Source organism: Sceloporus occidentalis, unplaced genomic scaffold, assembly GCF_023333645.1.
Source record: "Sceloporus occidentalis isolate IW3139 unplaced genomic scaffold, rSceOcc1.0.p SCAF_173, whole genome shotgun sequence".
Taxonomy (NCBI): domain Eukaryota; kingdom Metazoa; phylum Chordata; class Lepidosauria; order Squamata; family Phrynosomatidae; genus Sceloporus; species Sceloporus occidentalis.
In genome coordinates this window covers 242,626-270,343 of record NW_028317153.1, presented here as the reverse complement: position 1 = coordinate 270,343, position 27,718 = coordinate 242,626, and the positions used below count along the sequence as shown (strand labels likewise).

The 27,718-nt window shown below is 45.5% G+C and overlaps 1 protein-coding gene across 1 annotated transcript in view; it reads left to right on the top strand.

Annotated features, from left to right (window-relative positions):
• LOC149279268 (cadherin-4-like) overlaps positions 1-27,718 on the top strand; it is a 175,462-nt gene that overhangs the window by 130,380 nt on the left and 17,364 nt on the right. Inside the window, exons 4-5 of the mRNA XM_089501353.1 lie at positions 6,497-6,705; positions 13,536-13,682. Coding sequence (XP_089357479.1) covers positions 6,497-6,705; positions 13,536-13,682 — 356 coding nt within the window. The remainder of the gene's footprint in view (positions 1-6,496; positions 6,706-13,535; positions 13,683-27,718) is intronic.

Genomic DNA, 27,718 nt, shown 5'->3' with positions numbered 1-27,718 from the left:
ATGTGGTCGGTGTGCTCCGTCTGGCATTCAGTTTCCTTAAATTGGTATATATATAATATTTTTTTGGAGCATATTTTTCACACATACTGTATATGTATTATTAATATTATTATTTGAAGCATTTCATATTTTTCATAAATATATATATATGTTTTATTATTATTTGAAGGATGTTATAGTTTTCATTTTATCATTATTTTAAATATTATTTTTATTATGATTTATTAGTATTAGTATTTGAAGTATTTTATATGGTTCATATAAATATATATATATGTGTATAATTTTTTGGAGCATTTTTCATATATATATATGTTTTATACATTTTTGTGGGTCATTTCATATATATATATATATATTATACTTAGTTTGGTGGGAAGAGGAGCTTACATGTAAAATCTCGTGTCCTCCGCGTATTTTTTAGGCACCCATTGGATTCGCTTCTATCGACATGCAGACACTACAATGTTTTTTCACTAAATAGCCTTTTATGATGCATGTTTTTATCCCGTTAATGATCTGGAATTAGGGTCATAACAGATTTCTGCAGAGATTTCTGATCCGTGGTGCTCTGGGAACTGAGGTTTCTCATTTTCATTTAGTGTGGAATCGATACAATTTGAAGGTTTAGTCACATAAGAACAACAGACCCTTTTTTCAGTTTCTATGGCAATAGCCTATCAGTGACTGCTTTTGTGTCACATGAGACAAACCTTTACAGGATTAAAAAAAATTATTTCTGGGAAGGGTTTGGATGTTCAGCAGAACTAAGAATTGTGTAAAAAATTTAAAATTAAACCCAGTAGGTGGAACGGCAGCTTTAATATGGATTATTATAGGTGATCAGAATTCTGCAGGTTTTTCTCACTTCAATCCATCTCTCCGCCATGTAGCATGTAATGCAGGGTAATAAGCTTTTTTCATTCTTTTGTACCGATTTTGGTCGTAACAAATCCCCCGGTAGACTGTTCCGTGCCTCTACAACCTTTTAACAGGGTGCAGCCTTTTTTTTTTTTTTTCGCGCAGCCCTGACTTGGCACAGTAGATATCTTAATACCGTGCAAGTGACAGAGTGACAGGTTGACTCCGGCATCTTACAGAGGGTGCAAAAACAAGCTTTGTGTGTTAAATAGCTCGGAACAAGCGAGCGCCGTGACACGGTGCGTCAAACAGCCTCTTGGATCCGCGCCGCGCACCGAATGACTGAGCAACAACCGTGATCTCTGGTCTACGCCGATATTATTTCCTTATATATTATTGGAACTAATGGGCTGGAGAGAGACTCTGATTCTCGTTATTAGTATCGATTTCCGTAAATAAGCGGAGAATAAACGTATCCTCTCATCCCACTCGCCGCCGATCGATGGGCGGTAAGAAAGGGTAAGGGGCGAAGTACAATTTACCCCGCTCTGGCATCTATAGGGTTAATGTTGCCGTCTGTGGTATGGAGAGGGCGCTCCGCAGGCAAGCTGCAATAAAGAGATTTCCCATTTTTATGGGTTCTGTGAGTCTCCGCGAGGCATCTACACGTATGTCGCGTTTACACGCCTTAGTTTGCGCCGGGCGAGCGCGGGGTGTGCGATGGCTGACGGCGGCAAAACATTGTTTCTTTATGGCAGAAAAAAAAGAAAAAACCCTGCAATCGGTACAGGTTTGTCGTAACAGTCAGCAGCGCCTCCTAATGGCTCGTGGTGGGTACTGCAGATGTGTGCCTGTGTGTCGTGGACTTATCTGCCTGTGTGTGTGTGTGTGTGTGTGTGTGTGTGTGTGTGACTGTTTGAGTCTCCCAACGTGTGATCTGGTCTGTACGATCCTGCGTGTGTGTTCATGTGTGCTGTTTGATCAGGTTTATCTTGTGTGTGTGTTCCTGTCTATGTATTTGTAAGTGTGTCTGGGTGCATGATTGGGTATTTGTAAGTGTGTCTGGGTGATTGTGTGTGTGTGTGTTCTTGTCTGCGTGTTTGCATTTATGTGTTTGATCATGCTTGTGTGTTTAATCTCGTCTGATTGTGCTTGGTTTTGTCTGTGCGTTTGTGTGCGATACCCTGCCTGTGTGTCTGTGATTGTGATAATCTTGCCAGTGTGTCTGTGATTGTGCGTGATTATGTCAGTCCGCTCTTGCCTGTGTCTTTGTCTATCTATGTTTGATTGTGTTTGTGTGTTTAATAACCTTCCGTGTGTCTGTGTTCGATCTTGTCTGTGTGTTTGTGTGGTTATCGCCCACTCTACAAGAAAATCTCTCTCTAGTTCTCTCTTTTTTTTTTTTTTTTTAACCAAAATACCATTTTATTCCCCAAAGTGTACCAGCCCCCCCACTTGACCTGCCAACGTGTTGTGATTGTGTGCCGCTCGTTCCCTTCCGTTCCTGAGAGTAGCTGGTGATCAGGAGGCAGCTTGGCGCAAGTAATTAAAAATGAAGAGGTTAAGGGGTTAAGTCCGAAAGTTTGCTAATGAGGATACGTTGTCTTCTCTCTCCGGCTCACGTTGCACATCACTGAACATGTTTACAGATGCTTAGGAATAAAAAGCCCTTTTCTCCCGCAAAACGTCCCTAAAAATACAATCTGGATGCGGGGTGCGGCTGCGCATGAAGCTTTAATTGCAGGTGAGCTGTTAGCAGAATGTAAATTTCACCTGGGATTTGGGGGGATTTTGTGTAAACACATTTAATGGCCATTTTATCTGAAAAAAAGGGGGGGGGGGGGGGAGGATTTGACAGCGGCTCGTTACCGTCTCGGTAACCGCCTTATATTTCCAAGAACGCAAATAAAAAGAGATTCGGAGACGAAGCATGAAAGAAAAAATACAAATGGAATATATTTGGAACATATTAGTCCAAAGCGGTCGAAAGCTCCTTCCAGGCAAGTTTTTTTTTTTCCCATTTCAAGGCAATTTATACTTAAAATCAAGCGATGTTTCCCAGAAATAGACAAGGACAAAAAATTACATTGCTTTTAGTCGCAACCCTTTGATTTTGGGGACAAATCGGATGTTTTGGACCCGATTCTTGTGTATTCAGAATCGCTACTGGTGGGAAAAAAAACAAACCATGGATTTTCTTTGTTATTAGACATTAAGAAAATTACATTTTGGGTTCTCTGAAATACATTTTATGTTGGATTTTCATCAGAATCAACAAACTTCATTAAATGACATATTTATTAAAACCGGCTTGTGCATACTGGACGGTGACGAGGATTCCAGTTAAACGGCGACACCAAATATTCCAAATACATGATCCCAGGTGCCGCGCTGTGCGTGCCATGCAGTATGACAGCCTGTCGGATGGATATGGCTGTCGATAGAAAAAGGGGAAAAAAATAAAAAAATTTTTTAGCTTTAAAACTGTTTTTGCCGCATAATATAATGTTTTCAGGCAGCGGCATATTAGCCATTTGTATAACGTCTCACTGAGCTTATCTGAGCCCCGATCTACTAGGCAAACACCCTGACTTCTAATCATGCTGTCTATGGGAAGCAATAGAATGACTCGGTCTTAATCACCCAGTCGGACTCTCTGAATAATGAAAGTCTATGGCGGAACGGACTTCATTAGCATTGCCATAAAGCATCACCTGAGTGTGGTCTTTGAGCCGGGAAATTCACCCAAAATTTCACAAATTTGAGATAAAACCAGGTTTTTGGCATTACTCTATACAGCACTGGGGGTTATATTACTGTATACAGCGCTGGGAGTTATATTACTGTATACAGCGCTGGGAGTTATATTACTGTATACAGCGCTGGGAGTTATATTACTGTATACAGCGCTGGGAGTTATATTACTGTATACAGTGCTGGGGGTTATTACTGTATACAGTGCTGGGGGTTGTTACTGTATACAGTGCTGGGGGTTGTTACTGTATACAGTGCTGGGGGTTGTTACTGTATACAGCGCTGGGAGTTATATTACTGTATACGGCGCTGGGAGTTATATTACTGTATACAGTGCTGGGAGTTATATTGCTGTATACAGCGCTGGGAGTAATATTACTGTATACAGCGCTGGGGGGGTTATTACTGTATACAGCGCTGGGGGTTATATTACTGTATACAGCGCTGTGGGTGTATTACTGTATACAGCGCTGTGGGGTTATATTACTGTATACAGCGCTGGGGGTTATATTACTGTATACAGCGCGGGGGGTTATTACTGTATACAGCGCTGGGGGGGTTATTACTGTATGCAGTGCGGGGGATTATTACTCTGTGCAGCGCGGGGGTTATTACTGTATGCAGCGCTGGGGGGGTTATTACTCTATGCAGCGCTGGGGGGGTTATTTCTGTATACAGCGCGGGGGGTTATTACTGTATACAGCGCGGGGGGTTATTACTGTATACAGCGCGGGGGGTTATTACTGTATACGGCCTTGGAACTACAATTCTCTAATAAGACACAGATATGTGGGATGTGTTAGATACTCGGCAGCATCCTAGAATCCTGCGAGCCTCTCTCAACCGGCTCACTCGTCACAACGCTCTGCCAGCCTCCATCTTGGCACCCAGGGAGGGCTCGGCTGAAACCTGCCGCCGCTCCTCTCTCTCTCTCTCTCTCTCTCTCTTCCTCTCTCTCTCTTCCTCTCTCTCTCTTCCTCTCTCTCTCTCTCTCTCTCTCTCTCTCTCTCTCTTCCTCTCTCTCTCTTCCTCTCTCTCTCTCTCTCTCTCTCTCTCTCTCTCTCTCTCTCTCTTCCTCTCTCTCTCTTCCTCTCTCTCTCTTCCTCTCTCTCTCTCTCTCCTCTCTCTCTCTCTCTCTCTCCGGGACGCGTCGCTTTATTTGCAGAGAAGGCGTTTTTGGGGCAATCAATTTCTCGCAATCCAGAGACAAAAAATAAAGGTGACGGCGGCGCAGGAACGCGGATAACCTGCAGTTTATCAGATGGCGGAGAGACAAACTATCCCAATCTCTTTGTTATGTTTTTTTTCTCCCTGAATAAATAGTAATTAAATCATACACACATTGACAGATAAATTGCCGAGAAATGAATCCTCCATGTGTAATTGCTTCAATTCTCTTTTTTTTGTGTGTAAACGCTGGGTAACTTCTCCCATCGGTTTCCGCAGGATAAAGTGACACCAGCTCGCGCTGGCGGGTGATTTAGCTTTGCGTTGGCTGACACTTCTATCTGCGCATGCATACATAAAGCGTCCTAATGTGGGTTTAATAAATATTCATCTGGAAGAGCCGTCCTTCGGCGGCGCTCGGAGAGTGTGCTCTGAAAACGCTCCGGAGGATGCTGATTGAGGCTCTGCGGGTGGGGAGATCAGCCTGTCGATGGCAGATTAAGCTGCCGAGTGTTGCACCTCTTAGAGCCCCCCGCCACCCCACCCCCGGCGGGCAAAAAGAGGATCAATGACCGACGTCAAAGCTTGTTAAAGATTAATGCAGAGCTCCTTCTCCGGCAGCCCTGGAAACCTAGAAAACAAATGGTCGCTGCGCTCCTAAGCGTACTCTCCTAATCGCAAGCTCCTACGACAAAAAAATATAGAATTTAGCATCTCCCGAGTGTCCCTGTTTAGTACAGCCAGTCCCTTTTTGAGCCCTAAATTCCTGTGTGATAAAAGGCGACATAAGCATCCCTCATTGGCCCCTGATGACCCTCACCCCCCCCTCCTCGGCTCCAATTAAGTTAACCTCAGGAGTCTTCAAATATTAATGTGTTACCCAAATGGCTCTGAGAATCTGCCTCTTCACCTTGAGACTGGGGCAAAAAAACGCTGATGCCCCCTCTCTCCTTCCCTGATGCCCCCTCTCTCCTTCCCTGATGCCCCCTCTCTCCTTCCCTGATGCCCCTCTCTCCTCCCTCTGATGCCCCTCTTTTCTAGGAGGTCAGAATGTTTGCTGGGCCCCGATAATATGTATAGAAACAGCAGGGAACGGCGTTTAAAAATAAAACGGGGTAAATAACATTTTTAACAATTATATAACTGCAAAGAATCTAGATAAATGTGGAAAGTGTTAACGTCAGTAACCCCTTCAGCACCGGGGGTTTTAACCTAAATGTTCTTCTTGTTCGTGATCCGTGTATAAGTTGGATTTTATCTGACTTGATGCCGCTAATTACTAACAAACTCATTAACGCATTTTCACCGCTGTCCGCTTCTATATAACGGGAGATGTTCGCTTGTCCTCCCAGAGAGCAAAAAATCTAGAAAATACAAACAAGTCAAGTGGAAAACTTCTGCAAACGTGTAAAAAAAACCTAAATATATATATATGTATATACTGAAAAATCAGTTTTTCTGTTTTAACCGTTTCGTTACTGTTCACTGTTGATGCCATTATTGAATTAGTCTTTAAATTACATGCATTTGGAGCAAAATCCCACGTGTCATAGTATGACTGGTACGTGTTGGGTGTCATTGGTATCCCAGTGCTGATTTTTCATAAAGTTGGGTATTTTTAAGATTTTAATTCATTTTGCGTAATGTCCTTTTTTTTGTCTTTTTTTTCCCCCTCCTGCTGGTTAATAATTTAGCTGTTTCTTTAACTTTTCAGTTAAATTCAACGGGTGCAGCCCTGGATCGCAAGGCGTCTGGTACGAGACCAGCAACCCGGATTTCAAAGTCGGAGCAGATGGGGCCGTCTACACCGCACGCAACGTGCAGATTCCCTCCAAGCAGGAAGAGTTTATGGTGGCCGCGTGGGACCACAAGACCCCGGAGAAATGGGAGACCGCCATACGGCTGCTGGTGGAGGAGGAGGCCGTGAATAACAGCTGGACTCAGGTATGATGTAAGCCGATGATGTCATGAGTATTTGTAGAAGTATGGAGTAGCGGATGAAGTTGCAAGATGGGGGAACTAATCGGCCTCCTACTGCCTCGGACCTTGGCGTTGATCACAATTATTAGCTCTTGTAGTCACGTTACTGTCTTCACAAACTGTCTGCGTGACATCCAGGCACGGCACGTCTCTCCTGTCCTTTAGACAGTCCTAATGCTGCCAGACTCTGGACGGACATGTTTCATATGGGAGACATGGTGGTCGTGGTTACTGATTTTTCACCGTCTGGCTTGGAAACAATTGGAAGGATTAGTTCCAACCCAACCATCTAGAACCTAAATCCATCTTCTGTAATCACTGAGGAGAGCTGGAAGGAGCGTTAAACGGGAGAGTTCTCTCCATTAGCCGACGTGAGAATTGATACCTTGTCCCCGGTAAACTTCTCCCGTCTGCGGACAAAGTTTCGAATCAGCAGAAAGTAGTTATTTGAGCTGTTCGTTCTTGCAGGAAAGCCGATAGCATTTCAATTAGAGTATGCAAATGGGGCTGGTTACTCCCTGGAGGCATTTCAGCTCCGACAACAGAGCAGAAGTACCCTCTGACTACACAAATCATCGCCTCCCGTATTCCCCCTCCAACTTTACAGCACAAACAACCCTCTGCCTCCCTCCAGATCTACCCCGCGACCGCACAAGACAAATACCCAAGGATCGGAGGCAAAGACCATTGGGGCTGGAGATATAAGGGGCACCAGGATACTGTTTGGGGATTGGGGTTCAGCCCAGATGTCTTTGTTCCCCGAATGATACTCTCTAGCATTTTCCTCGTTAACACAGCGGGGGCAAACGTGTTTTGTGTTGGTGACACTCCATGAACTTGCCTTATTTTCTTAATTCTTCGAGCTGTATCTCACAGAGCCCAGGGGGGACTAAATGCACTAAACACCAAAGGGACGTACGATATTTTGACTCAATTTACTGATTTAATTACAGTATTTCACCATGGCGTAATTGCATTGTTTCCGTAGAGCAGCGGTAATTTCATTTAATGGCCCGTTAATCCCATGACACGCTCCCGAACACGCGGCTAAAGGTCAGCCAGATCACAGTAACCTGGTTTAATCGAGAGCCGCTGGCCATGAGCGCTATTGGGCCAAATAAAATATTCCCAGAATGTTCTGGATAAAAAAAAACCTCAAACGCAAAATGGATAATATTATATTGTTCCCTGAGAGGATGGTCCAAAGACATGCGTGATGCCTTTTAGTGGACCAGCATTCACCAAATGTTCGGTGTAGAAGGGATCTCTGTGGTCTTGAAAGCGCACACATGAATGGTGGTCAACTTAAATGTATCACGGCTGTCTTTGGACTAAAAGATAACTCTGGATAGGTAACGATTACATTGCGGTACGCTGGCCGGTGGTATTAATGGAAAATTCTCTGGTGGGCAGGGTTTGGGGCAATAACCACTAAGTACAAAATACACCTCAATGGTCATTTTGTCCACTTAGTAGACTGTAACCAGTTGGTGTTTTGATCAGAAACATGTGGGTGTCCTGTGGATGGGCTCCACCGCGCTCTTTATCCTCTCTGAACACGCAACATGTTCACGGCTCGACCGACAGAAACCATGGTCAGGAAAACTTAAGGTCGCTGCATCTCAAGGTCATCATCTTTGAGGGACCTGACAATGTTCTGCTCTGTGAAACCTGGAAGAAAATTCCAGTGATCTACTCTATGGAATCTGGATTTTTCTCCGGTGATCTACTAAAAGGAATCTAGATTTTTTTCCCCGCAATGATCTACTTTGGGGATTCTGGCAATGTTTCCAGTGATGGAGAATCTGGATTCCAACCACAGAATCAGGAATCCTACACGGATCTACTGAACAGAATAAAGCAAACTGGAATCCCAAAGGCTCCATGGGGCTGGGGAGCAGATCTTGATTTACTTATAATGCATTCATCAGATTAGAGGCCGTGCATTGATATTGGAGGAAGACACTGGACACCAGAGCTTACATTCTCTCACTCTCTACAACCACATGTCGTCAATGTTTGGGTTCACTGGTTCCATGCAGCACCCGGCCTGGTTAATGCCGGGATTCTGGTCACACCTGTGATCCATTTGCCGAAGAATCTTTGCTTTTCGCCTATTGTTTTAGTCGGTGTGCGCAGAATTACATCGAAAGTTGTCCTCTGTAGGCTGCTATGGAAACCAGAATGAACGGCTTCAGACAGCATCCTCATTAACCAGTTTAAATATACATGATGCTAGCAGCCATCACACCAGACCATTTTTCAAAGGTGCGCTGATGAGGTTTCGAGAAGCCTTTCGCTGTAGATATATCGTTTAAAGACACATTCTCATTATTCTCTGTAACAGGGCAGATCAGGTTTGGCACTTTGAAGACAAAGCACATTATTTGTTCCTTAAACTATTATTTAACCCAAAGCTACGGGGAGGTTCCTAAAGAATCCCGGTGACAGACATGTAGCAGGCTCTCTGTCTCAGGGGGAACGCAGCCTTTCGGTTCACGCGGTGCGTTTTGTCCCTGGCGGTACCAGCTGCGGTGCGGGTACCAACTTTAGTTCGTATGAGCCATAAGAAGGCACGATAAATCTGATGCCCCCCCTTTCCTCTCCCCGGATGCCCCTCTTTCCCCCCATGCTCCTCTTTCCCCCCCATGCACCTCTTTTCCTCCCCCATGCCCCTCTTTTCTCTCCGGATGTCCCTCTTTTCTAGGAGGGTCAGAATGTTTGCTGGGTATGAGGGCATTCTCCTAAATGCCCCACTCAATTAAACAAATACCTACCAATAGGGCACAAAGTCACATAAAAAGTATTTAAGCTCCACCCACCAGCCACACCCACTAAACAAAAACTGCCCCTCTGGCCATTTGAAATGTTGTAAAGTATCACAAGATGATTTTCTTTGGTAAGGTCAATTTTTTCATCAGAATTTATGCCGTGTAATATAATATAATTTTGGGGTATCGTCTCTTTATTTCCGGGTGATACATTATGTAGTGTTTTTGGAGTGGCTCCCAGTGTTGACTTTATTTTGTAGCATTTCTTCCACCCAGCACAGAAACAGTTTGTTTTTGTCCCATTATTGTCCCATTTTGTTTAATGAACGACTCAATCAAACATGATTCACAAAACAAAAGCAGAGCAGGGGTACGGACCGGTATTCGGCGTAAATAAAGTGTTGCTTCTCTTTGCTGTAGAATGAGTCGGTTTGGCTGGAAAGGAGCCTAAAACCAGCTGGACGGAGCGGGTGAGGGGTGACGGTGACGACGTTTCGCACTAACTGATTTTTATCCGCGAGCCGTTATAGAAATGTGACAGCGTGACCTGGCTCTCCACCCGCAGACCCGTCACGCCTCGGAAATGGGCCGCGCTGGCTTCATTCAGAGCCATTTCCTACTAATTGCTTTATGAGACATAATGCAGACCTTCTCGTAGCAGGCTGGTGACCTGGTGGAGCTAATACAACGTATCACTGAGTAACAATATCCGAGCGTGGCCCCGGCAGCACGACGCGCGCCCTTCCCTAAGGCAGCCTCTGGCTACAAAAGAAGGAGCACCGGCTTCTTCAAGGGCAAGTGTAGGACATCGAGAAGAATCAGGGTGCCGGATAAAGCAGTGGCCCACGGAGCTTGTAGGCTGAATACCTTGTATACCGGGATATTCTTCGATTATTCTGACTCCAGAGATCGTTGGGTTAATAGCGCAAATTGTTACATCACCACCGGCTGAATAGACTTTTTAAATGACTTTGGTTTTCTCCATTAACCATTTGTGGGCTAAAAATGGGCACTTATCAGTCATCAATTGATCAATGCCACTTGGCTATGAAAATTTGGGGCAACAAGACGTTCCGGCTTAAAGCTATAGTGTCGCATTTTATGGAACCAATAAATCTCCGAGGGCGCCTGCGGTACAGAGCCGGATCTCCTTGGGTTCTAATTAATGAATTTCGCTCGATATATCAGGTCAGCGCGTGGGGAACGTGGGAACTCGTTTCTGTCATCGGCCATTTAAATGCACTTAACAAGTATTTCCTCATCCCGGGGTGTTAAAACACGCAACGCATGTAAAGCACACAGATCGACGCTCGCTCGTGTAACCGATGACCTTGGTTAGTCCATTAAACAATAATTACCTGTTTGCAGATCATTAGCTCCCAGTGATTGACCCGGTAAACAGTAATTCAGCGGCTGGTGGTCCCCCGGCCTCTTACCTGGTGAGGAAACGCACACAAACAGATCATTAGCACCATTGTAAACATGTTAATTAATGTGGAAGCCGGGTTCCCTGCGACGTCGTCGTCATCATTATCTTGGTGTCAGTGACAGCCTGTCTGGTGTGCAGAGAGACCGCGTTTTAGAGCGTTTTATAACTCATAGAGAACAGCAAAGCACTGCAGAGTGGGCTCGGGATCCAAGCTGATAACCCACACTCACTGAGTGGACTAAAGATCTGATCAGCACTGTTCACCCACGCTCACCAAGTGAGTTTAGGATCTGAACACCACTGCCAACCCCGCACTCACCTAGTGGGCTTTGGATCAAAACACTACTGCCAACCCCCACTCACCAAGTAGGCTTTGGATCCGAGCAGCACTGCTCTCCCACATTCATTGAGTGAGCTAAAGATCCAAACAACACTTCTACCCCACACTCACAGGATAAATGGCATACTGCTAACCAGCACTCACCAAGCGGGCAAACTCACAGTAGAGCTGAACCCGCACTTCTAATTCATGTGGACTCACCGCAGAGTGAATGCGAGACCCACAAGCAGAAGAGAGAGTGCACTCTGCATTCTACCCCCCCCCCCATCCACTTACACTCCAGCACTCCCGGCACTGGGGAGAGTGAAGACTGAGCAGTCTGGGGGGATTAATGATGGGGGATCAAATGAGAAATGTTCCAGTTGCAATAATATAGAATGGGGTGGCAATATAGCTGCATTAACCCACAGTGTGCCAGACGAGTTCTATAACCCTCCAGCACTGCAGTGGTTAATCAGGAGTTCTCAGCTGCCCGCCTGGCTCCGCGCAGTGAAGTGAGTTGAGTGCTGTGTGATGTGGCATATTGTACAAATGTCATGCTTAATATCGCTGTTTGATGGGGATGCAGCCTACGCCGTCTCATCGGCTGCGACACGGGAGCGGGGCCGGATCCTGCCACCTGCCAGAGACGATTTCTCAGACGCCAAAAGCTGCCACGGCTTCTTCCAAGACAACATTAATTATTCCACGCGCGGGAAGGCTTCGGGACGCATCATGTCCGACGGCCGCGTACTCTGTGCTGTGTAACGGCAGGCGGAGGGGTCCAGCCGCTCCGCGGTATTGCCCCAAGCCCCCATTTCTGTCCCCCACTCGAGAAACTCATATCTCTGTAATGAACGTCACTCGGCTACTCGACGCTCCCTCGCCTAAAGCACAAAGACCCTTCCCCTCCCTCATTAAAAAGAAATTGTTCATCCCACAGAAATACATTTTTGGGACCAAAACCCGCAAAAACATCAACTGTCCCAAATTTAGGTTTTCATGTGCATTAAGAATATTAATGTTCCCGAAATAAAAACACTTATTTATATATATACAGTTTTCGCAGACATAGAGCTCTATACTAATATTCTGTTAATTCGTACCGTTTTTTACAGGCGTATTTCGGGGCACAAATGACACAATTCGTGGCAAACCACGGGCCGATATCTCACCTGTTTTCCAGCCCACCGAACAAAAACATCAATTTCAAAGGAAAACACTTCAATGGAACAACTTTTCCTTCTCCCAGATGTTTTTAAAATCGTAGATTGATTGCGGCTTTTAACAAACAACCCCCCCCCCCCCCCAAACTATAGAATTTGGTGGCCTCAGAGAAGCTATAAGTCCCACCGCAGAAGTTCTTTTCATCGTATTTATTTTGTGTGAATCTTTATATACAGTCAAAAAAAAATGCCTGTACCAGATGAAATCATTTTATAAATGAGCAACAAATTACACGCTCGGCACAATGGAAAATACAATTGCACGTCGGCTTCTTGTTGGGTTTTTTTCCAGTTTATTTTATTGACGACTCCGTCTCTTCAAAAGACTTGTGGATCCTTCTCTTCTGTTGTACGATTAACCCTTCCCTTCTTTGTTGCTTTTTTTTTTTTCTTCTTTGTGGCGCGTTCCCCATCACGCCACAAATTGAAGCAACAAACAGTTGGGAAGACATTAAAGAATTGATCGTATTGTGGTAATCAAAGCGGAACGGGGTTTTATAAGTGTACTGAAGTGTAGGGCTCTAAAAAAAAAAAAAAAAAAAAAAAAAAGAACATGCCCCCCCTGCCCCCCCCAGGGTTCAATTTCAATTAACGCTTTAATATAGTATTTGCGGTGGAAAAATGTATTGCACCCTCAATCGATTTCAAGGTTTCTTTTCTTGAAGGCATCTACTGCATCTTCTGTCTGGGGCTAAGGGTTGAGTTATGGTCTAAGTTGAGTTTTTTTTTCGATGGCCGAGTCGGAACTTGTGTTGACTTGTAGATAGTTATTATTATTATTAGCCCTCTTTTGGTCCAAAAATAGCCAAATTAAGCCCTTTTATTATTCAGATGCACCCAGCTGGGTCGTGACACCGCGTGGAAAGCAGACACATAATAAGTGATATGTATAAACTGTAACAATTATCATTTTCATGTTGATATTATCTTTTGGAAACTATATTCTTTTGACCCAATTTTCATCTTTCTCTTTTGTTCAGAAGATACAGCATCATTGGGAAAACGACCATCATCAGAGAGAAAAACAGTATCCGCAGGAACAGAGTCGCACTTTATTACCATGGCGACAGCACCGCAGTGCTAATGGGCTGAGGAGACAGAAGAGAGATTGGGTGATTCCTCCGGTTAACGTCCCAGAAAATTCAAGAGGCCCATTTCCCGAGCACCTGGTGCGGGTAAGTGTCTGCAGGCACTTTCGGGATACGCTTCATTGTCTGAAAACCTAATGTGACGTTCGCTGCTCGGAGAACGACACGAGATGAGATCTGATATATATGTTAAAAAATTCAAAGATGTTCCCGAGAAAATCAGGGACAGACAGCTACGGGCACATACGCTGCCCCCCCCCCTTCCATAATGCCTTAAAAACAAAAGGAGAAAGAGACAGCCTTTTGGCCGAAGAGACAGCACCCATATATCGCCTCTAGATGTGAATGACAGAGAGTTCCAGACTGGGGTGACACGGGCAGAGCGTGTGCCACCGTGACCTGGAACACTTTATCCCCAGAGCTGAGTGATGGATCCGCGCTGTGCGGGTTGTAAAGTAATTGGTGTCGGATTGTGCCCTCTGGTGGGGTTTCTGGGCATTAACTGTGAATAGAGTGATTAGTACACGGGTTGGAAGCACCGCTACATGTATGTATATATATATGATGATATATATATATATATATATATATATGATAGATACTGCTCTGTATCGAGATACACGTTACTCCCTGCAATTAGTAAATACAGAAGAACATTATCCGAAGACTTATTGCAGCATTTGTCCATCTGTCTGAATGTCTGTCTGGATCAGAAGCTGTGTTTACCGAGCAGTCTGACCAGCCGCTGGTCTATCCGAACCAATGCGAGATGTGCTCTTATCTCGCTATCGAGGAGACCTTGGCCGTTGCCAAGCGTTTGCGCGAACGACATTATTTTTTATTGACGCCGTGAATCTGCGTCAGCAGGAACAGGCCGTGTCAGAAGGCTGATTTCCAGCAATTATTCTCCAGCGCTCTCCTATCGGCTGATAAACGCACTACGGGCAGTTTGTGGGCTGATCGCTTGCACGATGTCCCTCCGGAGCTGTCCGCCCGTGCTGCAGGAAGGGTTCAAACCGCCTGGTTCATAGCCCACCTGCAGCTTTTACTGTTTGATATTATTCAGCTCCGTGATTATCTGTCACCGTCCCAGTCGGGACTCATGACCCACATGTGCTCCCCCACTGCGAGGCCGGGAAAAGCTCAATGTGAGCTGGGATTTAATCAGTGCCCACGGTGCTCTATAAATGGGTTTGATCTGAAGCCCTAGCAGGAGCTCATATCTCTCGTTCCCTCCTGAACACTTCAACCTGGACCCCTTGGGGTTAAATCTTCCAAACCAAAGGGTGACCTGAACTGATTCCTTTTTACATTGATGGCTCATTTTCTTCTGAGAAACGCTCTTCTGATCATGAAAGGAACCATGGCAAAAAAACCTCTGATATTTACAATAAAGAGTCCAGAATCTGAGCATGAATTCAGAACGCAGAACATGATAGGGGTCATCCCGGCTTCGTATATTTCTTAAGCTGCCGACAGGTTGAGAACATCTCGTATTCTGTATGAAGGTTTGTAGGAACAGTCAATAAACACAGGGGTAAGACTTGATTATGGCTCAGATCTCTTCTTCCATCAGCATCTGAGGACCCCAGCCATTCATCATGTCTCCATGCTGCCTGGCTGCTCCACACCATGGGGGTATCCTAAAAACTGATTATGGGGCACAGTTCTAGAAGAACCTGAGCAACCAATGGAAGGGGTTTAATTAGCGGTGGCGTTCCATTGGTTTCTGTGGTGAGAAGAACTTTTTTAAAACTTTGCACCAGAGTCTAGGGTAACACATTAACTCATTAAGCTCTTCATTGAACTCTTCATTGACACTGACCTCCAAAATATTTCTCTAAATATGTCCATCACGACCAGAAAATCCAATTCCAAGACTTAAATTCATGTTCTTCCACCCACCCTAATATCCCTACTGCGCCATCGCCGTAGAAGCAACATTTTTTTTCTAGACCTCATGATGTTATGCAGTGTTTGACATCATCAGCTCAAGCCTAGCGTTCCCCTGATTGTAAGCTCCTGTGAACATCCTGTGCTTATCGTTTGCACGTTGGCGTCTCTTAAAAACAGAAGAGCTGCAGTTCAACCTAGATACTTTACGTAAAGCAACAATCCTTGGTGTTACGTTGTAACGCTCGCCTTTAACATGGAAACTGCAGAGAGAGAGAGAGAGAGAGAGAAAGGGCTTTGAGACATGAATCAGGTCCTTGATCTGTGCAAAGCCTAAAGCATTTGGTATTTTGCAATTTCCCAGAAAGCTCTCTGCTCGTTCCGTCCGTGTCTGGAGGCTGTCGCCAGCCTCCTTATTGATGGACCTTTCTCCAGGGTCTGATAGCAGAGAATCCCAGTGATTGCCCAACTTACGATTCCTCTCAGTCTTTGTGGTTTTTGTTATAGACTTTTCCCGGCTGGGGCGGTGGCGGCCGTCTCTAATCCGAGCTCCTGAGCACACAATGAAGACTGCTGTCACAGCAGAAAGACTCTCTCTCTCTCTCTCTCTCTCTCTCTCTCTCTCTCTCTCTCTCTGCAGTATTCATGGTTATTGTGCATCCCAGCGTGGGGGGGGGGGATAAACATGTTTATTCCATGTCCTTCCTAAAAGCGGAATGTTTCAGCGATCATCTACGCTTCGATTGAACCAGAGAGAAAAGTGGAAACCTGGATTGTCTCTCATCTCCCCATCTCTTGTCTCCTTGATAATCCTCGGCCTTCCTGTCAATGATCTTTTTATCCCATTAGTCCTTTTCTTTTCTCTTTTCCACTTTACGAGACCCGCGAGAAGAAGGGATCTGTAGATCTGTAGAAGGTTTGGCAGAAGGAAGCAAAACACATTAGATGTTCCGAGCAGAAGACAAATAAAATTAAATGGCGGGGGGGGGGATTTTCCGGAGTCTCCGGTGGAGACCGGAGTGTTTGAGGATGAAGGTCTAAAGGAGCCATCAAAAATTTCTCTTCAGTTGTTCTTTGTCGATGGTGTATATAAAGCGCCCCCCCTACAATTCGTAGGCAGTCGCCTACCAGGCTCCTAGCCCCTGCTTTGCGTACAGCCCTCGCATTCGAGACAGCTCTGCGGCCCCCCACCGGGAGCCACGTTTTCTGGCACCTTTTGCAGCCCCCACTTTCCCGTTTCGCCGTCAGAGGATGTTTTCCCTCTGAATCTTATTAATGCGGCAGGAAAATTCTGTACCTCTCTCTCGGAATGCCTGGATAACATTCAATTAGAATACATTAATATTTCAGCTTTGCCTCATTAATTTAATATCTGGAGATTTAATTTGGTCATGAAATTCGCTGCCAGCCCGTCCACCTGTCACTCACCTCTGATCCGATCACAAATTATGGGGGGCTAGAGGTGCCAGCGAGGGGTCAGTAACCCTTTACTCTCCCACTCCCAGGAAAATGTAACTTTGGTTATTCATTAGATTTACAAAATTAAGTCATTTTCCTTTAAATATACCGAGTCTGAGCAGCATCACTATTACTCGCACAATTATAATTGTAATATTACTTATCTATATTTGCAAAAAGCAGCTGTATAAAGACTAAACGGACACTAAAACAGATAATTGACCAACTAATCAGTAATAGTTTGTTACTTGGTGAATGGTAAGGTAGTAAGATGCTTACCGGCTATAATGAATAGACTCGAGTTGGTTAACCAGTTCTTGGCTTACTAACCAATTGTCATCTGACTAACCGACAGCAACAACTGATCCAGCTAACTATTTCTGGGCTTGCTAGACTGGCTGACTAGCCCTAAACTGGTTAGCCTGCACTCAACCGGCTGCCTCATTCTCAACTTTTTAACCTGTACTCAACAGGCTGACTAGTCCTAAGCTTGTTAACCTGTGCTCATCTAGCAGACTAGTTCTGGGCTTGTTAACTTCTGCTCACCTAGCTGGGTAGTACTAAGTTTGTTAACCTGATGCAGGTGAGTGCAGGTTAGCTGGATAGTACTGAGCAGGTGATTGCAGGTTAGCCTAATACAGGTGAGTGCAGGTTAACTTCTACTCACCTAGCTGGGTAGCCCTGAGCTTGTTAATCTATACTCACCAGGCTAACTAGTCCTGAGCCTGTTAACCTGCACTCACCTAGGAGACTAGTTATGAGCCTGTTAACCTGTACTCATCTGGATGACTAGTCCTGGGCTTGTTAACTTCTACTCATCTAGCTGGGTAGCCCTGAGTTTGTTAACCTCCACTCACATCGCTGACTAGTCCTGAGCCTGCTAACCTGTACTCATCTGGATGACTAGTCCTGGGCTTGTTAACTTCTACTCATCTAGCTGGGTAGCCCTGAGTTTGTTAACCTCTACTCCCCTGGCTAACTAGTCCTGAGCCTGCTAACCAGTCAGCCCAGTCATACCCAGTACTACCGCAGTGCATGGCAGGAGCTCCTGCTCGCTCTCCCCGCCGCTCTCTCCCCTTCACTGGGTGGAATCGGAGAGCGGTCTCTCCTCCGCCTGCCGAGACCCCGGGATCCGCCTCGCCGTCTCTCTCTCGTTTTATGGAGGCACTAAATGTTTTAAAGACGCCTTGTGCATCTGCCCCGTGTTTAATTGTCCTGTCAGCTCTCTTTGCTGATGAGCGATTATCTTGATTTGGGATTTGATGCTGGGTGGATTGTGATATTTATTTACAGGGGAAGCGTTTCCTGCGCGCACCAAATGTTGTCTTTACTGCATCTGGCGTTGTCATTTTGTAAATGTTTTTTTAGGCATAAAATTTGCTCATTTGGAAAAAAAAAAAAGAGCTTAGCTTTCGAGTGTCGGACTAGTTATTCTAGACGTTCATTAAAACCCGCATCTTATCTCTGATTCAGAGGCTCGGTGGGGCAGATCTTGCAGAATCAGCGTATCCATGACATGTCCAGGGGCCGATCCTTGCCCAGGGCCACCATGTATTAATAACCGCGGTGGGTTTAACGGCCGGTCCTGCCCAGGGCCACCATGTATTAATGACTGCGGTCGGTTTAACGGCCGGTCCTGCCCGGGGCCACCATGTATTAATGACTGCTGTGGGTTTAAGGGCCGGTCCTGCCCGGGGCCACCATGTATTAATGACTGCTGTGGGTTTAAGGGCTGGTCCTACCCGGGGCCACCATGTATTAATAACTGCGGTCGGTTTATGGTCTAGTCCTGCCCGGGGCCACCATGTACCAATAGCTGTGATGGGTTTTAGGGTCAGTTCTGCCCGGGGCCAAAATGTTATGATAACAAAGACGTATTTTAAGGGCCAGTCCTGCTCGAGGGCCAACATATGCTAATGACCGGTACAGGGGACATCACTACAGCATAGATCATCGTTGTACGGTAACGTTTGCTCCATTAGCCGGCTGTATAGATTATTTTCCTGAAACTTTGATGAATCTTTTTTTTTTTTGTTTGTTTTTTTTTTATTTTTTTAACCTGGAATTTTACGGACTAATTACTGCCACGGAGTCTGAACTATCAATGAAACCGTGTTAGTCTTCGCCACGCGTGCCCGGTAATTTATTTCAGCCCTTGGGGTGGCGGGGAGACGGCTGGAAACGTCTGGAGTTGTTACGGGATCTGGAGACATTGCTTGCGACCACCAAACATTTCCCTTTCGATGCGTTTCTGTATCATAGCAACGCTCGTTAAACCTGTCGTTACGTTACACGATACATTTATATTCTCAGAGATTGTATCGGTAAGGAAGTGATTGGCTGTTAATTGGGAGAGGGGTTTGGATCTCTGCCGATCCGCTGCCCTGAATGCCCTGGTTCTGGACAGGAAATGGTTCTTCTCTATGATGTCACCCATCGGTGCTTCAGATTGACTTCATCATTATTATTATCAGAGCTAGATTCTAATCCCCAGTCTTTTCCTGCCTCCTAACATTTCAAATGGCCTCAGAGGGGTACTTTTGGTTTAGTGGTGGGGCAAGTGGTAGGGCAAGAGGTGGGGCTGGGGGGAGGGACTTTTCCCCAGACTTTTTATGTGGCTTTGTGCCCTATTGCAGGGTATTTGTGTAACTGAGTGGGGCATTTAGAAGAAGAATAATGGGTTTTAGTTGATAAGGCCACTTCCTGCTGTTTCTATACATATTACGGGGCTTTTAGGGCTGTAGAACCCTGCGATACCCTCATACCCAGCAAACATTCTGACCTCCTATAAAAGAGGGGCATCAGGGGGTAGAGAGGGACATCGGGGGGGGGGGGAGAAGTGGGGAGGAAGATCAGGGACCTGGGCGGATAATACTATTATTATTATATAATCACTGCAGAATCATGCAAAATAAGTCATTTTCAGGGGCTCTATTTAGTTACCCTTTGCCCTCCAGCATTGAGGGGGTTAATTATTTACTGTAATCATCCAGAGGGGTAGCTGGCCTACACCCCCCGCCCCCATTTAGGCTGCAGGGCTATTAACGTCCAGTCTGCCTGTCATCCGGGACCAGGAATCAGAAACCATGACAGAAAGATTATAACGCCGAGCCGACTGCAGAAATCACAGACAGAAGGTCCGAAACCGCAAGACATTCCACTTCACGCACAAATAAGTGACGTTTCCAGCCGCGTTCCAGATGAGAAGTAGCAGAATGGCGAGGACCGGCTCGACGCTCGAGGACCATATGGTTCAACTTCAGCAAACTCGTTGCTGACGGGGTGCGGGTTCACGCACAGAATATCGCTCTTACACTCACCATCGGGGCTGCAGATATATTTTAGGTTTCGGGCTGCTTAGCAACCCTCGCTTTTACGTGGTCGCCTCGCTGGCGTGTTAAGGGAATGATGGGCCGGAGGGTTTTCGGGACACGTTCCTCCGCATTGCCCCCCGCCTCGTAATGAAGTTACCGCAAAGATACAAAATAACTGCCAATTATCCGACAGCACAGATATTCAAAGGCTCTGGTTGCGTCTTTATCGCAGCAACGTGACTTTTTCCTTAGGAATTAGTACATTTTCCTAATCACACGCGAATCTGCAGGTGATTTGGAAGCCTCAGTGCTTTGGTTTCCGTAGCCCCTTCATGCCCCAGGGGGCGCTCTTGTCACCTGCACATGCCCAGTGGATGTGGTTCGGCGCCGCCAGCACCCCATATACAGTTAGTATGGTAAAACCTGATGTATAATAAAGAACAGAGGCCAGGCCGGTGCGGCTTAGTGTGTTGGGAGTCTCCTGTCGCATCTGAGGTCAGACAGTGTGGTCTTCTTCCATGGTTGGATTCTAGATCTTTAGAATCTCCAGAATTAGTAATTCTGCATTCAGTAAACCAGGCTGACATGTTTAATAACATATAGGAGGGTGAATTAAAAGTGCCCAGGGGTGCAAACAGTGTAATTACTTCTCTCATTGCTTCCCTGCTCGATAGTAGGTTGCGGAACGCCTCGTTAGCTCCGGAGGCGTTACAATGTAACATCGTGGATCTTATGAAATGATGAGCAGATCCCGCTGACAGAAATTCCTATAAATATTTGACATGAAGACAAAAAAGAAGCGTCCTTTTGTTCCCGAGGAGCAGGGATTCTAGAGCAGATATTCGAGACGCTGGCAATTGCCTCATAGAATGAGTTGATGAAGCTGATACAAAGAGAGAGTAGTGAGACATTCACAGGTTACCCGTAAAAGAATCGTATCTGTTTCCGAATGAAGAATTCATTCATTCATTTGCTCCGGCTTCTCGTCTTTTAAAGCTGGATACAATTTGGGTTCCTGTCTTTCTATTTTTCCATTAAAGGAACCTTTAATTCCGTACGGTAATTGCCTATTTGATCAGACAAAAGGTGTTGTGAATGCAAGTCATTTCAGCTTTGCGATTAGCACGTCTGCAGCTGCCAGGTTGTCTAAGAGCAAAACAGCCAGCAGAGAATATTTCATTACGAGGAATGGGGAGAGCAGAGAATGACTGGGGAGGACTTACAGGGAGTCCTTCTTTGTGCCGAAAGAGCCTCAGTGGGGTTTTAGACCTCATCCCAGCCACTGATGCCCCCAAGAAATGAAGTTTTTTTTTGGGAGGGGGCGTTGGCCACCGCAGACTTGGCTAATAACCCCAGCCTGGGAGACAATATCCCGTTGATCTCAATTACCGGACTGGCGGATGTACTGATTCAGGTGGTGGTTTTGACACGTTAATCACCTTAGAGGGAACAAAATTCCCTGCATGATGAGTGGGAACTGAATGATTCCATCCAGGAAAATTATCGTATCATCTCCTGCTGGAAAGCGGTCCACGGCTCGTGTCACAGAGACAGATCGCGCAGGTCTGTGGTTCCCTTACATCGAGAACCATCTTGGAACCATCACCAATCCATAATAAAGCGTAATTAGCTGCTGGTACTTTTTATCCATCACGATAAACGCCTTCTAACAGCAGCGATGCTCTCCAGACCTGGCTGCTTGTGGTATTATCGGTATCATAATGTAGCCGCTAGCTTGGAGAACTTGCAGGATATCCTGGGATGTAACTGGAATGCATTGGCATATTCATTAATCTTCCCATACCCAGCCTTATGGGATCATAACAGGACAGAGATTCAAACACAGAACCTGCCGGCAGACCGGCCCATCTAGTCCCACTGTAAAGACTCGAACCTTAATCAGTCGTTGGTCTCATCTTAGATTCAGGAGCCGTATGTCTATCCCATGCATGTTTCATACCCTCACCGTATTACCCTCTACCACTTACCAACCTCCCTCTCGGCAAAGAACGTCCAGGATCAGCCGCAAAAACTCAATGGGGAATGTGAGATAAAATTGAAAAATTAAGTTTTACTACAAAATGTATTGGCAGTCCCAGGATTGTAATATATTAAAGTAGAATATTAATTTTAAAGCTGCAATCCCAGTGCAACAAAGTATCAGGGAATTCTCTCTCTTATCCCTGAAAGGGACAGACATGCCCGTTTCTTCCAGTGATCAATGTGTCTTCTCCTGCCGGTGCATAGCGGCGATCTGTCCTGCATTTAAATAGCTAGATTTACGGACTGTGGTCGCTAAAAATCCTCTGTCTCTGGAAGCGACTTTTTCCGCTTTATTTCAGAGCGTGGAGGCAATGCGGATACCCCTGGGAGTTTATTGTCGTTTATTATGCACCGATATCGGTAGAAATGTAGCATGTTGACACGGTCACGGATGGGAAGTTTTACTCCACGCAGCAGCCAGTCCGACAGCTGTGAAGACGGTGCGGACGGGCTGTAGGCTCACAGACACGCGGCCTCTGAGGAGCGGGCGAACGGCTTGGCCGGGAAACTCAACTGAGGAAGATGAGAAGCGGCTTGAGACACAACAGAAGAAGGAAATAAGGGATTCCCAACACGTGTCCAACAGCCAAGGAATGAAGCCCGACCCCGGCCTTGGACAAGTTGGGGACATGAGCTTCAGCACCATGGAATTTTAAGTTCTTCGTCTCAAAAAATAAAAAAAAAATATAGAAGGCCAAGTTTTCTTAGTAAAAAAACATCACGTGTCCTACCCCATGGTAGACCCCTGGTAACTTCAGGCGAGCTGGTGGGTGTCCGTAGTCATTATAATAACAGTATCCTTACTGGTTCTGAACATACAGTATTTTACATTAAACTGATAAGGTAAGAAGCAGCTTAAAGGAGGAACCCAACATGGCTTGTGCTTGGAAAGCCCTTTAAATACCGAAATGTGGCCTTTCCCAGGAAAGGATCCCCCGAGCGAACTTCTCCAGGTGAAGCCTCAATAGCATCAACCAGCGGAAATATAAACTGGATGGGAAAATATTAACAAAGAATGAAATGAAATTTCCGTTATTTCTCCAAATCTGGAAATGACTCCAAAGCCGTAAGCAAAGGCTTTAGATCAGAACATCGCCGCTCGTTATCTGTGCCCCAAAGGGGAAGGGTTAAGTGAGCATATAACCCACATAGTGTCCTCCATACCGATCTCTCTTAATAATCATGGGCTCAAGATCTCCGGGAACTCCGTATCTAGTGAATGAGTGAAAAGTCACGTACTCTGTGACAGTTCATTCCTGCTGATAATATAAAAAGATTCTTGGAATTCTGGGTGAAAAAAAAGTTACTTCCTAAAGATAGAAAAGCTGAGATTTTGTATATGTGGCAATTAATGGGGAAGTGGGAGGCTGGGAAGGAGGTCCTCTTTACGTGTGAGAACTGCCGAGGCATCAAGTCCCAAACCTGTGCGAAGGCAGCTCTGTCCTCTCTGATGTGATCAAAGTCTGAGTTTCTCTCTCTCCTTCCCGATCTGCTCTCCGCAGGAAAGGATGTTCGCTCTGCATACAGAACCCATCATCAGCTGCCAGAGCCTTCCACGCGATGACAAGATCTGGTTCTGTCAGCAGCCGAGACGTGAAGCTTTGTGGCATTGTCTAAAAGTAGTAAATGCGGCAAAGACGGAAAGAACAAAATAGGAAGGGGAGTTAAGGGGTGGCGAAGCACGTCTCAGAGCCCAACGGGGTGTGGGAAGACATTGCAAGGCCAGTGGGGGCAGGAAGAGGTCTCCGGGCTGGTGGGGTGTGGGAAGAGGTCTCAAGGCCATCAGGGTGCAGGAAGACGTCTCAGGGCCGGCGGGGTGCAGGAAGACGTCTCAGGGCCGGCGGGGTGCAGGAAGACGTCTCAAGGCCGGCGGGGTGCAGGAAGACCTCTCAGGGCCGGCGGGGTGCAGGAAGACGTCTCAGGGCCGGCGGGGTGCAGGAAGACGTCTCAGGGCGGTTCCATGCATTATGCCCTGGAGAAATTTAATGGCCGCTGACCAGTAGTATACAAGGTATGTGCACAGATTACGCATCTGCTCTCAGCCTCTCGGCGTGCCGCGGAATTACAAAGTCTCCAGCGTGGAGTTGTTTGAGATCCAAGCAAGCTGCGGAGAAATAGTTCAGTTCTTAATTAATCGCTGATGCTCCACAACATTCAGGAGTCTATTTTATCCAAATTCCGGTTCACACGCATGTCACCGTAAACTGATTTTTTGGGGTTGTACCCTTTAGTTGTACAGCGAGCCACGTTACGGATTTGTGAGCGTTCAGCGGTACTTTGCCCTCTAATAGTAAAAAAGGGCTACATATTTCACTGTAAAAGGTAAAGGATCCGTTTCAGGAGGTGATGCTATAGCCAGGGCTCCTTTTTTAAATTGCATATTAAGGGGATACAAAGTTTGGGCTCCTTGATGGGTCGTTGCCCAGTCGCAGACCAGTACAAGCCAACATTCCAGGTTTGGACCCCGGTGGTAAAATACAGCGTCTGTTTTACCGCCGTGGACTGTGTACAGATAATAGGCTGGATCATTTCGAGATGATTGAGCACCACCTAGTGCCGCTCGCACGATAACGGCACTAAAAGGGTCCAAGATAACGTACCAGCAAGGCGCCTTACTCACCGCATCTGGAAACAAGACCTTGAACAGAAGAGAAGGCTCCTCTCATCCGTTTTAATTAGGAATAATTAATGTGGAACAAATTCGCATTAGGTTAAAATCAATCCTGTTGGAATGAGTCCCCGCTGCTTATATTTGGTGTCTTATGGAGATGCAAATTCGGAATTTATATTTACACCTCATGCAGATCTTCACCAGCGAGGCTAAAAAATATCGGCTATAAAACTGAAAACTTAGTATTTGGATAGTCAGTTAAATGAGAGTCTGGGGTTTGTAGGAGGGGAATGTAATCTTTTATCACCATAATTTAAAATAAATCTATTCCTAATATGTGTTAAAAGAATGCTAGCGTGCATTCTGGAGAGTAGGTCCGTCCCTGAGTCAGAAGGTCCGTCCCCGAGTCAGAAGGTCCGTCCCCGACTCTGAAGGTCCGTCCCCGACTCTGAAGGTCCGTCCCCGGGTCTGAAGGTCCGTCCCTGAGTCAGAAGCCGATCCCCAAGGTCACCAACCAATCAGATAGGTTTTATAGGTGATATTTATCCTTTTTTCTGTAAAAACTCCATTATTTTATAGTTAGACTCTGTTAATGTGTTTCAAAGGAATAATGCTATTTATTGGCATCTCTGTAATAGGAACCTGCCTGCTTCTCGAATGACAAATGTCTTTTATACATTCGGAGCCAGAGACGGGTCTTGATACGGCTTTAATGAGAACGTCGTTAATCTGAGTTTCACCGGAAAGATACCGCTAGCACCTCGGCTGTTATTTAACGCTGTCACACGCGTGTCCTATACGTTCAATTACTTTCCCTAGATTGTAATAACCTGTAATCACGACCGTCCTGAGACGGATGAGTTCTCTACAGAGTGACCTTCAGGTATCAGACTCAGAAGTCCAGCACGACTCCAAAAGATATCTTCACATGGGAATATCTTCTCACACGAAGAAGCAGGATTTATATAGTGAAAAAAAAAATTATGGTGACCGGGGGCCGTGGAAGAAACTCCTTCACTATTGGTTTTTAGAAAGGTCAGGTCGTTCTTTAAAAACAGACAATTCTTTTTTTTTTTTCCCCTCCCCAAAAAAACTCCCCGTTCTTAAGATAATTATCTTCCCCCAAGCTGTGGGTTATATCATTGTGTGTCATGGAATCCTGGAATGCCTCAGTTGGGAGGCGGATCATCAGGACATCGATATAATGAATGTAGCTAATCTTAACAATGGTGCAAATTAGCGGTGGAGAACACTTTCACAAGGAAGGTCATGTGACACCTCCTGCCGCTTGATCCTGTTATTGACAAGTTTAATGATCACATTATTTTTTGTCAACGTTCCCCTTTCTTTACATCAGAAGAAAGATTTTGACGGAAAACCCATTTTTTTTTAATTAAATAAAATTAATAATAATAATTTGTTGCCAGGTACATAGTCAGTTTCTTTGTTTCCGGTTCTGAATAAAAATGATACGCTGTTTAATAAATAAGAAGAAATGTGCCTGGTTAGTTAAAATCATTCATTGATGTTAATTAGTTATCAGTTCCTGGTGAATTCGCCCGTAATGGACTCATAGAAGTGATTCTTAATTTAATCAAACGGCGGCATTTTGCCCCTCATCGGCAGGTTACGGAATATTTTATGAAATAAGGTGTCATTGGAACTGAACGTGCCAGACATTAAGTGAAGGAGTCTCTGTAGCTTCAAACATTTCTGCCCCTGGGTTCTTGGGCTGATTTATTACCCTATTAACCTTTTATAGTAGCAATTGCTCTGCAAGGCTTTGCTATCTGCTCCGACTCTTAAAAGGGTTACATGTATCGCAACCCGCTAAGTAAGCTGGGTCTGTAGAGCCAATATAGCAGCAAAGTGCCTCTCACCCGAGGGGGCCATAAAATGAAACTGCTGCCTTTAACAGTTATTCCAGCCCGGAGAGCATGGAGAAGGGAGAGGGGAGAGACTCGCTGTCCGCCTGCGCTAGTCTACTCATTGAGGGCGAGTTTTCATCCGAGCTGCAGAGCTCGGCCAACTAGGTTCAAACGCAAACTCAAGTATTTATTAATTAGATTTAATGTGGTGTTAAGTTGTGTCAGTTGCTAACATCTCAACTTTAATGCGGTTGGGTTTGGCCATCAGTTGAGAGTCTTTAACTTATTGAGAGTTCCTTAGAAGTAATTTTGACAAGTCGGAGGACCTTTTGAACTCAACTGCCAACTCGGCTCGACTTTGCGTGAAAAGATAAATTGCTGTGGTTTCCTTTACAACACGAGCAAAAAACAAAATACTGTCTGCGCTTCTCACCCTAATAAAGTTGGCAACAAATATATAAACATAATATAAATGAGAGGTTTTGGTTATATGAATTGGCCAAAGCATAATTAAGCTCACCCGCCACGTCAAGGCACACTCAATAGGGTGAGAACCTACTCTCACCTCCTACATAGTGGGCACACAAAGCAGTTTATACTGCTACCAAAACCAGATTAATGTGTTGGGGGAGGTGCAATTAAACCTCCTCCCATTTAACCCCTGGACAGCAAGCTGCAACCAGACTGATGAGGAGCCAACAACCTCAAATATGTGCAAACAGGGAAAAGAAAAAATGTCGGTGCGCTAAGCTAGTCTCAGGCTTTACAACACGAGCCAAGCTGGGAGTTGAGTTGACTTGAAATCCAATTGACAGTGGAGTTTACTTTAGAGAATCTGCAAGCTGCGCCGTTGAAGCCAATTTAGTAGAGGCGGCCATGGTAACCGACGATTCAGGTCGGTCTGTAGAGAATAGACCCGTCTATTGGTGGAGTCTC